At 43.3% G+C, this 14,654-nt stretch overlaps 1 protein-coding gene across 21 annotated transcripts in view; it reads left to right on the top strand.

Annotated features, from left to right (window-relative positions):
• The window catches only part of cep89 (centrosomal protein 89), a 60,512-nt gene that overhangs the window by 28,839 nt on the left and 17,019 nt on the right, over positions 1–14,654 (top strand). Inside the window, exon 19 of one of the 21 annotated variants that reach the window (XM_081706016.1) lies at positions 5,684–13,163. The exons of 19 other annotated variants lie outside the window; for them this stretch is intronic. In XM_081706016.1, coding sequence (XP_081562142.1) covers positions 5,684–5,746 — 63 coding nt within the window. In that variant the 3' untranslated portion in view covers positions 5,747–13,163. Of the gene's footprint in view, positions 1–2,388; positions 2,732–5,683; positions 13,164–14,654 lie in introns of those variants that run through there. One more of the 21 variants, XM_081706012.1, reaches the window with a different exon arrangement.

Below are 14,654 nucleotides of genomic sequence, written 5' to 3'. Positions count from 1 at the left end.
ATTCAACTGATTACTAAATTAACATAAAAACCCTCATTGCTGTTTACTGACAGATGAGCCAGATTGATTGAACTGGCTTGATTGAAGACCAGTCCACATGTGTGGCACTGCGGATTTCTTTGGGAGCCCTTTGGCTGTTTCCTTGATGAATGGCATTAATTTCAGCAATCAGGAGAGGGCCCTCCATTGAGGCCTCCATCGAGAAGGCGCTCATGAGGCACTCATCTGGCAGGCTTTAGCACCATTGCAGCTCATCACTCTTGGCCACTGAAGGTGTCCCTCACCTCCAAAACATGCATTCAAGTTTAAAGCTGCATGATGAGCAAGGGGGACAGCCTCCTTGTTTCCTGATTGGTTACTACAGCTGAAATGTTTAGTTGCTGTTTACAGAAATGAAGACCATTTTAGCCAAAGTGTTCATTAAAAAAAAAAAAAAAAAATCACTTTTGAAATTAGTTTTTCTTTGTCTGGATTCTTTAAGTCCAGTTTTCTCCTCTTAGTTATGGTCAGTTCATGTGTGCTGCCTGCCCCATTGCAGGAAATCGACTAGCTTGGGAGGGTGAGGTCTAACAGCATCCTCTGTAGTATTTGCTCACACTACGACATTTGTTTTTTGTACCGAAGAGGGGTGGTGAGTGTGTTTATGACCTGAGGGATGCCGTGGACTGGCTGGTTCAGTCTGAGCGACACAGTGAGGAACCGTCAGTCTTCTGCCGTGCAGAGCATGGCTAGTCGTGCACTTTGGGCTTTGGCCACCCTCGTGCAGATAAACTCCAAATCAGCTGTTTGTGTTCTGGAGTTCAGTGGTGCTGTTCTTCCTATTGCATTATGTTTTGTGTTACTGAAGAGTGGCAACTTAAGTGGAGGTTTAATTACCCTCAGGAATCAGTCACATACCAAAATATGCCAATAATGACAAGTTAATGTTGCATTCACTCTCATTAAATTCAAAATGTGCATTTTAAAATACTGACAGCTCTTTGTTAACCAGCTGACATCGCACGTCACTTGGTTTCTGCAACAATGCCAAGACTACATAAAATGGACCTACAACAGTTGTGAGGTGTGGTGTTAACATATATGCTACACGACAGGCACAAAGGGTTCTGCGGGAGGTTCTGAACACACACACGGGTCTGTGAACAAATGGGCAAACAGAACAACAAGAATCTGATTTATTGTTTTTAAATCTTCCTCTTCATATTTTTCTGTTTTTGTGAAATGGTCCAGACAGATGACCCCCCCCCCCCCCCCCATCTCTTTCATGTAGGAAGAGACAGTGAGTCTATTATTCTTTTGTCTTCAGTACTTTTAAGAGCTGAAACTTCTCTCCAGCATTTCTCCAGATCACCCCCTCCTCTGCCCCATCCCCTTCTCATCATCGGAGAGCTTCCCGCTCCTCTTCACATGCTGCCTTCTGTGCGCGCCTTAGTTATTCCACTGGGAATTCCTCAGGCATGCTCATGTTGTCAGCTATGATAGCTGGAACAGCATTTAATTTCACGTCATTTCGATTCATTGCGCTGTCAGCATGGAAGAAAAAGAAAGAAAGCACTGGAGAGATGGAGAAGATAAAGTAAAAAAAAAAGGAACAAATATAGTATTGAATTCCTCTCAAATGTCAGCGCATCATTTTGTTTTGCATGTTCCAATTGGATTCTTCAGGCTTAGAGAGGAGATAACTACACCAGCCCTATGACAACCATGAACCTAAGCTTTGAAGGACTCAGGAGGCAGTATGCTGAAGTGTCTGTGCATTTAGCCTGGATTATACTTGGATTATAACCTGGATTATAACTTGACAAAAAAACCCATAGACGTTTACAGCAAATATCCACTTTATTGTAGTAGTTCTCTTTTTCCACATGGGTGATTGTCTGCCCCTCAGTATGTGCTAGTAAAGACTAATCACTTCCTCCTTGTGAGGATGCTACTGTCACACTGATCAATGAGGCCCAACATTTTAGGATAAGACAACTGAATGAAGAACCCAAGAGCAGAAATGACCACAGTATGACCTTGATCCACATGGCTCATTAGATGTTTATGGCTACATATGCTTCTCCCACACAGCCAACCTGAATTCAAACCGAAAAAAACCCCATCTGTTCTGTTTCAGTGATGCCTGTTTGCTTTGGAGCTTAGCTCCTGACTGTATCTTTGTTCCAGGCATCCCAGTACTGCTAGATACCAGCTGACACCTGTGGAATGTTAGAGGTTGTTTGCTGTGTTTTGAGGCTTTAGTCTGCTACTAACTGGTCTTTCCGCACTAGGCTGCCGTGTCACCCAGCTGCTGCTACATGTCCTAACGTTATGTTTTGTTGAGAGGGGAGAAAATGTAACATATTAGCCGTCCACGTGTTTGAAAAGATGTCTGTCTGTCATCAGTTATCGGTCGTGTGGCTCCCAGCTCCTCTCTCGTGCCCGCGCGTTCCTCGCTGTGCTCTGCCTGGTCAACTTCGTCCGGAGCAGTCGCACATGCCCTGGCACAGGCACTGGCAGAAGCCGTACACGAGGCAGACGGTGAGGCTGGAGGGCACGAGGCTGACGCACACGATGCCCAGTGCCACCCTCTGGATCACTAGCAGGTAGATGCCCAGTGGCAGCGAGCCGAAGTAGAAGAAGCCCAGCAGCCACACAAGGACGCGGGGCACGTGGTTGCAGAGCTTGGAAAGCGTGTCCTGGTCAGCGCCAGCCCCACCGCTGCCGCCGTGCGACCCCTCTGACGCGGAGTCCAGGCTCTGCTCGCCATAGTAGTCGGAGCTGTCTCGGCGACTGGGCGAACGACGTGCCTCCCTCTGCACTTCCATGATGGTGATCACCAAGCAGTTGGAGGAGTCGTGGGATGGGCTGTCGCTGGAGGACAGGCTCTTGGGCGTCAGCAGCACCTCCTTGCCGTGGTCCGAGCTCCAGGATTTGTCGCGTACCGCCAGGCACGACATGATGTTGGAGTCGTCCGGGAGACCGGCCACCTCGTACTCACTGACGCGCGTCTCATGGCGACAGAAAGGACAGCAGATGCAGCCGGTGCCGTCACCCATGTCCAGGATCTTATTGAGGCAGCGGGCGCACACTCGGTGCAGGCAGTCCAGGATCTTGGGCCTGCGGTTGTGCGTGTTGTAGCGCTGGTAACAGATTTTGCACTCCAACTCATCACTAGCGTTGGTGACGGTGTTGACATTAGCGTTCACATTGGGGTAAGGGCTACACTCAGGACTAGAGTTAATGTTAGCATTGGGAATGGCATTTGCGCTGGGGGTAGTGTGGTCATTGGGGCTGGTGTTGGCATTAACAGGCCTCTCCTCTGGTTCAGCCTGGACACAGCTCATTTTGGTCTCATACTCTGCAAAAAAAAAAAAAGAAAAAAAAAAGTGCGTTAGGGGAGAGCTCTCTCAAAGAAAACAGTCATAGTTTATCAAATGGTCACAACACTTTGAATGAAGCACTTTGAATTGCCAAATAATGAAGGCTGAGACCTATCACCTCAAAGGTTTTTGGGGAAAACGGAGAAAAAGTGGGGTGGGAGTGCTAGATTTTCTATCTTAATAACTAGACTGCAGTTGTTGGTGGTGTTGATGTTTCTTTTAAAGATCTTAGAGACAGGAGACTGTCTAGCCATACTTAACTCAAGGTTAAAAGTAGAAAAGCAAATCTTTGCTGTAGTGGATTTGAAATGTAGAGACCCTTAATAGTGATCAAGCCTAAATGTGGGTAGGCTGTCTCCTACATGCTGCAAAAGACCAGAAGTGTCACAATTAATTATGGCAACTGTTGTGTCTCCTGTTCTTTTTATTGGGGTTACAGGACATTGTCATAGCAACAATGATTCAGTGATTTCCATACTTATTTCTCTTTCATTCTTTTCATTAAAGACTTAAGAACAATATTGAACCAAACAAGCATTCTTTCATTCAGTGATTTTTCTCCACGTTTTAATCATTTCTGAAAAGAACTTGAAGCAGAAACTAGATTTGGGTTTGGATTTTGCTACATTGTTATTTAAAATGACCCTTCTTTGTTTTCCTTGTGTCTGGGAGGATGGGGATGGGGATAGCTGTACTGCAGGAACAATACGACTGTGAGGGAAATCAAACTCAAACAGCCTCTGGGCAAATGGCAGCCCTGTTCCAGCTCCACACCACCCACGCTCCTCCATTAATAACAACCAGAGCATGGCTGTGGAATGGCATTAGTAACAGCAGTTTGTTTAGGTTTGCTGAGCAGAATAATACAGCAATTTCTAACTGGCTGCCAGCTCGCTGAGGCACCCTGTGCTGCCCGGTGATGATCGGCCCTGTCTCTGACTGAGACACGGCTGCCTCTACCTCTCGCCTGAGTCAGACTTTGGTAGAGCTGTAGTGTTCGTTGGGGGATCCCTCTCTGTGCGTGGCTTTGTCAGAACTCTGGTAGTGTACGGTGCAGTGTTTTAAAAGAAGACATAGCTGTGCCATGGGGGGAAAAAGAAAAGAAAAACTGTTAGTGCTAGGAAAATAAACTGTGCAAATTCCATGGTGGCTTTAGCTTGCCTAAACACTTGTCAGACAAATTTATATTGAAGTGCGCCTCCCACTGGAGCTCTGCAGGGAGCAGATGAATGTAAAGAAATGGTGTGATTAATGCTGTAATAATGAATGATGTAAGTGAAACCCAATGGCAGTGCATTAACCTTTAAGCTGTGTTAATCACTGCTGTGCTCCCCTCGACAACATTCTGCAGGATGTGCATGCTGACAGGTGAAGTGCTGTTCTTTCAGCACAAGCATGAACATGTGTGTGTATAAACACACACACACACACACACACAAACACACAATTATGTACGTTTTTTTTCTCTCCATCTTTCTTTTTAATCTCCCTTTCTCTCTGCCTGTCTGTTTCCCCCCCACCTGTGTATCTTGTCATTTGTCACTTGTCATTAGGAAGCAATGCTACAGTTACAATTAGATGACACCACATATAAATGAGATCTACATAGCTTTTGTTCTGTGCACAGCTCAGACTACATTATATTTCTATTTGTCCTAGTGATTACATGGAACTAAGAAGTAATTAAGAGCTGTTTGTGTATAAATATTTGGTTTCTAAGCCTGTGATTAAGAGGTTATGACAGATGGTGGAACACCTGTATCTCCTGTCATTCTCATAATGACACTGGGCTTAGTTGCAGCTTGGTGGGAGATGCCAGAATGCGGTGGTGACTTCTATAGCTGTAACACCTAACACCTGTGGATTTGGTTTTGGCAGGGTGTCTCGCCTCACTTATAGTGTCCAAATTGAACGCCCAAATAGCAATTGTGGTTTGCGCTTGTGTAATGCAGTGTTTTCTCAGAATGGACGAAGACAACTGACTCATGAGTTAAATCTTCTGTCTCTTTCCCTTGTGGTCTGCCTAATGGCATAGTGAGCATAGGCAGCCAAGAGCGACTGGGAAACAACCTGCAGATTAGAATTTAAGAGGCAATTAGGAAGGTACTTGTTTTTTTGTTTTGTTTTGTTTTTTTTGGTAGAGATGTACTGAAAAGTTAATCTCTACAAATAAAAAGTTCACTCAATGCAAAAAAAACAAACAAACCCTCATATGTGACATGATTTGTCTGCCAAGCACTGCAAAAAAGACAGAAAGAGAAGAAATAATCAAGTCCATGCCTCAGTCTCACTGACGGGTCCCTTTCTGCCACCATCAGAGCCAGTGTGGTACGTCGAGACAGCGGAACTGTCTTCATCAGCTCCGGGCTGGCCCGCTTTAGTGATGGAGCCCTGATTCAGACGTGAACGAGACCGAGCAGGATGAAGTGAAGCAGAAGAGAAGCGAATTAAATTACTGACACGGCGAGGATTTTCTGGAGTGCCGTAGGTGTTCAAACCTGAGCACTCCATTTCTGGCCCTGAAATGAAACCGCATGTGGGATCCATTTTCAACCTGACAAGTTTGATGAGGCTAACCCAGGAAGTAAGCATTCTCTAACAGACGTTACAGGAGGTCTGGATACTTCTCTGGCCTTCGCCGTCAGTGGAGTCTTTAATGATAGGATTGTTGCAGTCAGAGAGTTCGAGATTCAGGTCAAACAAAGCAAGAGAGGGAGTAGGCTCACTTGCAGACACTGACAGGGACCAAGATCACTTTTACATTGTGTTTAACCCAACTGTCCTCCAGTGTTACTTTATTGAAAGAAGTGAGGCTTAAACATTATTTATGAAGAATATAATATGCAGTATTTAACATGAAAAGTATAATATCTGACATTGAATGACTTGTGATACAACATTCTGTAGAATTTCCTTTTGTGTTCAGGCTTTCTAATGTAGTCATTTCAAAAATTGGCAACTTTGTTCCCTCAGAACTATTCAAAGGTCTGGTTTGTTACCTCTGTCTTGCTAATAATTTGTCTAATCGAGAAGGTGACATTTTTGCCAAAATCACCTTAAGTGCATGAGGAAGTATTTAAATGGAATGAAAGTGTTGATCAACACACAGCTCTAATGCTAGTGTAGGCACTCGATAGTTGCGTACTAACCTTTGTCTAGAACTTGCTACTGATGACCAAGCAAATGTTTCTAAATGAAGCCACTTCAGATACTATGCCTTCTCACTGTGTAATAGATTTATTCCTAAAGCCTAAGGCACCGGTCATGTGCAAATACTGCAGTAATATGGCAGAATCATACTTTGCTGTGTGTGTGTGTGTGTGTGTGTGTGTGTGTGCGCGCGCGTGTGTGCGTGTGCGTGTGTGCGTGTTTATCTTGATGTGTATTAGAAGTGTTCTCAATCACACTGTTCATTAAACTGAAATGAGTCTCGTCACTTTGCTCTTAAGCTACCTCAAGTGTCTCTTTCTTGTTAGCGTGGGAATGGTTAGTTCCAGTGCATGATTGTATTTACAATACAGCAGAAAGAACTAGCCTATTTTAATCATTAAAATGAGAGGTGTAAACTATATAAAGAGCTGTTCATTCATAAGTGTATGGATGACTATTATGAATTCTCTATTATAGGTCATGTGCAGAGAGCTGGTGACTAGCTGGCAGGTGACTAAATAAATATTTCAGGATTCACGGCCTGATTCCTTAAGCCTGAGTTCCAAAACTTTCTGCTGTGATATCCAGCTCTAAACAAGGCCGTTCTCCAAGTCCTGCAGTCTTGGATCTCAATTCCAATTGAGTGAAGCCTCCATCCAGCGACTCCCCCACCAAGCTGTGACCTCTTGGCCGACGCTTCAGCTGGTCATTAATGGCTGGCTCGCATGGAATCTCAAGGCTTAATTTCTTTATAAGTGGGTATATTTCAATGGTAACGATGTAAGCAAGCTGCTGGAAATGCTTGTATGAATTATGAGTGTAAAGCTCCCACCGTTCAGTGACTGACTTCCTCAAAGTGTATGCCTTTTTGACCTCAGAAATCCATGTCAGTTTATTTCCAATAATTAACTGGAAAGGCATACGAGAGGAGGCATCACACAACAGTGCTCAGTGCTTAAAGAACCTGAGAGCTCACCAAAGAAATCTCCCTGAACAGGATCCAGTAACCATCATGCTAGTAGACATCCACGAAAGGCTCTCAAGTATGAAGAACTTTGGATTCCCAGGCCCTGATATGGTCCATTCTTACTGGCAGAAGAAGCTGACTGCACTCCACGAGTGCCTGGCAGCAGAAATGAACCAGCTGCTAATGGATGGAACCTACACTGAATGGTTAACTGAAGGCCAGCCCTGATCCAGAAGACATCAAGGAGTGTATCCCTTCAACTACTGGCCGATAATCTGCCTCTGCACAACATTGAAGCTCCTGTCATGAATAATTGTGGCTAAGATGAGTAAGCATATTGCTCAATACATGAGCAGGGCCCAGAAAAGCTTTGGCAAGAACAGCAGAGGAGCCAGGCACCAGCTACTGGTGGAGAAACACTAGAGATTGTAAGACCAGACAGACCAACCTGTGTACCACCTGGATTGACTTACAAGAAACTGACATACAACCATTTCACTGCGAGTTATACTGTGTATGACTATGTATGTGACAAATAAACCAAACTTGAACTTGAAGAAAGCCTACAATTCAGTGCCCCACATTTGGATCCTGGAAAGCTTGAGGCCTCAACAGGCCTCTAAGAACCTTCTTCATGAACTCTGTGGGACCGTGAAAGATGACCCTAGAGGCCAACTTCAAGCCCATAGCATGAGTCAAGTAAGGGATTTACCAAGTAGATGCCCTGTCCCCACTGCTATTCTGCAGAGGCCTGAGATCATCACTAAGAGTGGATACAGATGCTAACTATGGAATGAAGCAGCCATCAGCCACCTCCTGTACATGGATGACATCATGTATGCCAGAAGTGAACAAGACAATGACTCACTGATCGATCTCACCAGGATATACACTGACATTGGAAGGTCATTCAAACTGGATAAGTGTGGTTGCATGATTACGAGAAGAAGGAAAGTAGCAAGAAGAGGGGCTCGCACTACCAGAAGGTAATATAACAGATCTTGTGGGCAGCTACAAGTACCTTAGAATCCCACAGGCCAAAGGGAATCGTGAAGAGGCCACAAGAAAAGCAGCTACATCCAAATCAAGCAGCTACAGCGAAACAAGATCCAGGCTATCAACACCTATGCTCTGCCAGTAATCAGATACCTTGTTGGCATAATAAGCTGGCCTAAAGAGGAGATGGAAGCCACTGATATCAAGACAAGGAAACTCCTCACAATTTGCTGAGGGTTTCATCCTAAATCCAGCACTGTGAGTCTGTACACTAAGCGGAAGGAGGGGTGTGAGCATCAGAGGCACTATCCAGGATGAAATCACCAACCTCCAGGAGTACAGCAGGTCGATTGCCCCAAGTGATGAAGTGCTTAGCGAGTACCTCAGACGGCACAAACCCGAGGAGGATGGAAATGAGGAGGAACAGGAACCATCATGGGAGGATGAACCTCTGCACAATATGTACCACCAGCAAATAGTGGAAGAGACTGATATGGAGAAATCCTACCAATGGTTGAAAAGGGCTGGATTGAAAGACAGCACAGAGGCATTAATCGTGGTATCACAGGAACAAGTTCTGAATACAAGATAAATAGAGGCTGGGATCTACTACACCAGGCAGGACCTCAGATGCAGGTTGTGCAAAGATGCCCCTGAGACAATCCAGCACATAACAGTGGGATGCAAGATGGTGGCAGGCAGAGCGTACATTGAATGTCATAACCTGGTGGCTGGCATAGAATACAGAAACATCTGTGCTGAGTATGGGCTGAAAATTCCAAGGTCAAAGTGGAATACACCCCCAAAGGAGGTGGAAAATTACCATGCTAAGATCCTCTGGGAATTCCAGATACAGACAGACAAGATCCTAATGGCTAACCTACCAGACGTAGTAGTGGTGGATAAACGACAGAAGCGGGCCGTAGAGATGGATGTTAACGTCCAGGGTGAGACACAGATCCATGAATACACCCAGTCAATGGGCCCCATAGTTGAGCTGATGAGGGAATGTTTCAGTCAGTTCGGAAACTAGTAAACATGGTTTATACAGAGTAGACACATCTTCCATTCATCCATCACTCCATTTCTGTTCTGGAAAGCTGAGCTCTTCAATGTCTTTTCAAGCGACCATGTGCTATAGAAGTGACAGACTGTCCACAGTGACTCCTAGCTCTTGATAATGCACATTGTACAACCATGGGTCTTGTTCTCTGTCTTGAAAATGGAGAAACCTGAAAACCTCATCCCATCTTTCTCCCTCATTGATGCAGTGACCCTATATCACTTTCAAGTGCCTTTGCTTTTCATGGCCTCACATGAATTTCTGAAGTTGAAATTTATGTTTTTTTCTTACTCAAGGGAGAATGGATAAGAGAGGAAAAGGTAGTGAACCTTTAGCTCAAGTGTGAAGAGTGTCGAGATAAGTGAGGAAGCTCATTTAAGATGAGCTGTTATATGAACAGAAGATGCAGAAGCTGTTAGAGAAGCACACTGAGAGCTGAAGGCAGCGTACAGCTCAGTGGTTGTCCCAGCATCTTGCTTTCAAAGCAGCTGCAGGTATCCTTTTAGAGTTCCCAGAGCACATACTGTCCTGAGGACAGTCCTGCCATCATCTATAGCCAAATGGCCACTTCAGATGAACTCTGCCAGTGAGCAGTGGGCACTAGTAACATTCACACTTAATTAATTTAGCTTTTAGCAGGTGAATGTTTTGCGCAGTTATGTCCCATTTACCTTTAAAGCCTGCATATAGGACAGATTCTGTGAATTCTGTGAAGGCATGCTGTGAGCATATAAGTTCATCTATGTATAATGCTGTATACAGATTAGGAAAGCAAATTATAGTTTGTTGATCATTATTGTAGTATTGACATTTCCAAAAACTGATATTGTAGTGGGCAAATTTATGCAAATGAGCATGATGATTCGTCTTTTTTTTTTTCTTTTTCTTTTTCCAAGGTGTTGCCATCTGATTTTTTTTTTCTGATCAATGAGGACAATCTAAATATAATTTTTTTTATAAAATAATGCAGTTCATTCTTTAGCCATATCAGTTCACAAGGTTCATCACAATTACAATAAAATACTGTACTGTACAGCCCTTTGTAGATATTAGGATTGTTATGCATTCCTGTTTCCTTTGTGCAATTTGGGAAGCCAGCTGTGAACATGGGTACTCACTCATTAAGGCAAAGTCCTTTCCCCAGGATGCTGTTCCAGCTCTTGCTCTGTTTGAATGAGCTAAGGCATAATCATTGTGTAAGCTTCCATTGTTGCCATGGTTGCTGTCCCCTCCCTACTTCCTTGTAGGAGGGTTTTCTTTGATAATCATGCTCACAAGGGAAGGAAAGAGGGTGGTGATGGCTGCTATTTGCTCACAACCGCTAATCTCCCCTGCAAGTTCAAATAATTGGATTCCCACAGAATGGTGAGGCCTTGATGAGAACTGTCATTATTTCCAACCTTTTAGAATGTCATTTGTTTCAGAGGTGAGAGAGAGAGTTTGAATGAGAAAGGAGGATGTTGGCTGACTTGCGTGTTTAACGCAGATGTAATCTCGTGTGTTGAATGCACCTTGCTGTCTGAGACAGCTGTTGTCCTGAGCTGGACTACAGTCTTGTCCACTGAGCACTGTTTCTTCATGCTTATGTGAGATAGAGAGTCAGATCTTGATTATATTGCTCTTGATTTGCATGAGTGCCTTCAGGCCTGGTCCACACTAACACGGGGAAACTGGAAAACGCATCTGTTCATAAGTTTCGCACATTCATCTACACTAAAATTGTTTTCCTTATGCGACCTCCACAGTTCAAAAATAGCGGAACCTCTTGTCATGCTGTTTATTGAAGTATGTTTTTTTAAATTCTATGTTTCATTTCATGCTCTGTATAATGCACTGGCTATGTTTTGGCGTGCAAGATGAATGGTTTTGTGTTCATTGTCCCAGTTCAGTGGGTATCAGCGTAATCAACTGCCAGCTTTAAACAAAGTACCATGGCAGAGATGACATGGGAGTCATAGGTTAACTTGGGCGTGCTCACCAGTCACCTTTTCCATAGGTTTTGTGTTTTATTGTGGACGGGGAACATTTGGGAAATGGACTGAAAACGCTCGTGTAGCCAAAACAGTAAAACAGCATTTTCCAATTTAGCCGTGTTGGTGTGGCCTCAGTATTGGGTTTCTTAGCTGACTTTAATAGAGGTGTCCATCTGAGATGGGGTTTTGCTGGTGCTGTTCATAGCACTCAGCATGAGGTAGGTGTGCGTTTTGTGCGTGAGTGCCACTCTTCTGCAGGTGAGGCTAATATTGGGACTGGCACCGAGACATGTGGGTCCTGAAGAAGGAATGGAGTTCCTCCTCTCCTCTCCTGCCCTTTTCCCTGCCGTATCTCTAGTTCTCTTTGATCATCCATTTAGGTCTAAATATGACATAAGATAGCGTAAGATTATACCATCCAGAGGTGTGCGTGCGTGTGTGTGTGTGCGTGTGCGTGTGCGCGTGCGCGTGCGCTTCAAAGGGTGGCAGAGATGGAACGCTGCGTATGGGCCCCACCCAGGAGGCCTGGGTCATTTTGTGCAGAGGACACTGCAGTCCGTGTTGCAGATGTCAGCATCTAGCAGACATCTCCTCGTTTAAGCACGGCTTCCCTAAACCTTGCTCTCGTGGTCATCCATCTTCATTCATGGGTTTCTTTTCGTCTGAAATGCGTCAGCTCTCTTCTGTTTGAGCCAGTAATTGAAACAGCACGGATGTTTGTTTGTTTGTTTCTCCCCAGAAATGTCAATACATACACGAGACATAATTAGGAGAGTACGCTTTCAATTTATGTAAACAATAAATAAATAAACAAAAAGTGGTCAAAATTGGAAATTTGTTTTCTTCTGACACCGGTGATTTTCTGAATGGCAAGTGCTGCTATTAAGGTTAATTGCTATTTCGCATGGCTGAGGATGCTTGAATGTGTCAACCTCATTTCTGCTTGATTGTTCTGAGAACAAGCCAACAGATCTACAACGTAGGACTGTCTCTAAGGTTTTTTTTTTTTCTCTCCATGTGTGTGTGTTTGTGGGTGTACCTTTTGATTACCAAAACTCTTTTATGCTCGTGTGAACTTCTGATTTTTATAACCTTGTGGGATATCTCTAATTAGTTAAACCAGTATGAAACAAAGATGAGTTCAGACCAGAGAAGCAAATGGAATGAAAAAATCAGATTCCATGATTTTAGAAAAGACCAGATATTTAAATATTCTCACTCTGACCCTTTTTTCTCTAGTAAATAACTAGATTTCCCTATTAAAGTCATAGCTACTTTGTTGCACTCTGGTAATCTGGTCAAATACTAACACTTCACATTTGTAGCCTAATGGTCTTAACTCTCTGAAGTTTGTGTGTGTGCTGTTTCTATTGGCAAAACAGTATTGGTAAGGGTGGAACAATGCATTATATTTCTGTTCCATTCATTTGTAATGTCTCTTTTTCTTCTTGCTTTGTTACATTTTGAAGCACTGCCTTTGATACAGAAACCGCCTGAATTGTTCAGGCAAGACATTATTTCATTCACAAGTCTCGGGTATTGCACATTTATGATGTTCGATCTTTTTAACATTGAAACTGAAAATGTAAGATATATTCTCATATACTCCTTACTTTTGTATTCTGTATTAAAAATGTATTGAATCATGATACCACAACTCTATTGTATTGATACCACAACATTGTATTAATACCACAACACCGTCATATTGATACCACATCGTATTAAATCGAGCCATGAATTTTGTTACTTATTACAGCCCTACACAATGGCATGTATTTCTTTAAAAGACCAGAAGAGAACATTGATGTTCATTATAATAATTTCTCCATTATCTTAATAGCTAGTAACAGGGTTAAGGGTAACACAGTACAAATTAACATTATTGTTAGCAATTGACTTTTTGTGACTATAATCTAATTCTTTTAAATATTACTTTTCACATTACAGTTACTGACTTGATTCATAACTTCTATATTTCAAATCCTATGGTTCTAAGTGGATAGCATCAATGACATGGAATGCATCTAAAACATTAATTAGGATTATACAAGCTAATACAGTGCTTTTACTGGCACATCTGTTGTGCGCACAAGCACGACAATGGATGACCTGGTATGTGAAAGGGGCATGTTGCAGATGTTACAGGATGAGAGTAGGGGGAAGCAGAGAGATTCTTATTTTGAGTTAACAACACAGAAAGACAAAAACAGTATTATGATTCAAAGATTTATGCAAGTCTGAGCCAACTTTCCATAATTTGAAACTCAGTGAGCACTCTTAGAATGTCTGATTAGAGATGCCTTTGTGCACAAGTTGCATTTGTGATTTTACACTGGGATTTGGCTAATCTCACCTTTCAGGCTCTACATGTGATCACGTGGCAGGAACATACCTGCACATAGTCTAACGTTGGCAATGTTCATCTATGTAATGCTTCTCTTTACGAATAGTGTACATACTTCAAACCACTCTCTTCATGGTTCAAGGTGCCTTTGGGCCACCTTGAAGTTCCTAGCTATTTCTAGCTTTTTCGAGCTTTAGGTTTCATTGTGTAGGACTGGTTTTTCTGTGCCTTTGAGTGGGAATGCTTTGTACCACAAATAGTAGACACAGGAGTATGGTAATTCATCACTGCGTACTCATCCAGTCACTCACTTAAGCTCAGATAAGATATATCGCCAGGCAGTTTCCAAGGCTTCCAGTGTGTTTTAGTGGCGTCACCACAGTCCGGCTAGGGAGAGTAAGGAGTGATGTGTTATTTGTCAAACAAAAGTGCTGAAATGATCATTATAGCTCTGATGATGTTTAAGGGTTCGCTCAGCCATGCAAGGTATAACGTTCATGAAGTAGAAAGCTCAGAGATGGATTGGTGTCTCCAAGATAACTAACCAACTGGAGGCATGACATTCGGTTTATATCTGCTTTGTTTGCAATAACAACCACAACAGCAATTCAAGGGGATTAGGATGCAGGCGAGGCTGGAGGGTGGGATGGGCCGGGGCTAAGGGGTAGGAGGCCTGAACGAGACGGCGGAGGGTAAGGTGGAAAAGGGGTCATGGTGAAGCAATAGCATACATCTAAAAGGTTTTTGGGTTTTTTTATGTTTCTTTATATTATGCCATATGTATGCATTTATT

The sequence above is a fragment of the Electrophorus electricus genome, chromosome 23 (assembly GCF_041902795.1).
Source record: "Electrophorus electricus isolate QZ-2024a chromosome 23, ASM4190279v1, whole genome shotgun sequence".
NCBI lineage: Eukaryota > Metazoa > Chordata > Actinopteri > Gymnotiformes > Gymnotidae > Electrophorus > Electrophorus electricus.
The sequence above is the reverse complement of the archived record's forward strand: the minus strand, read 5'-3'. Positions and strand labels throughout refer to the sequence as shown.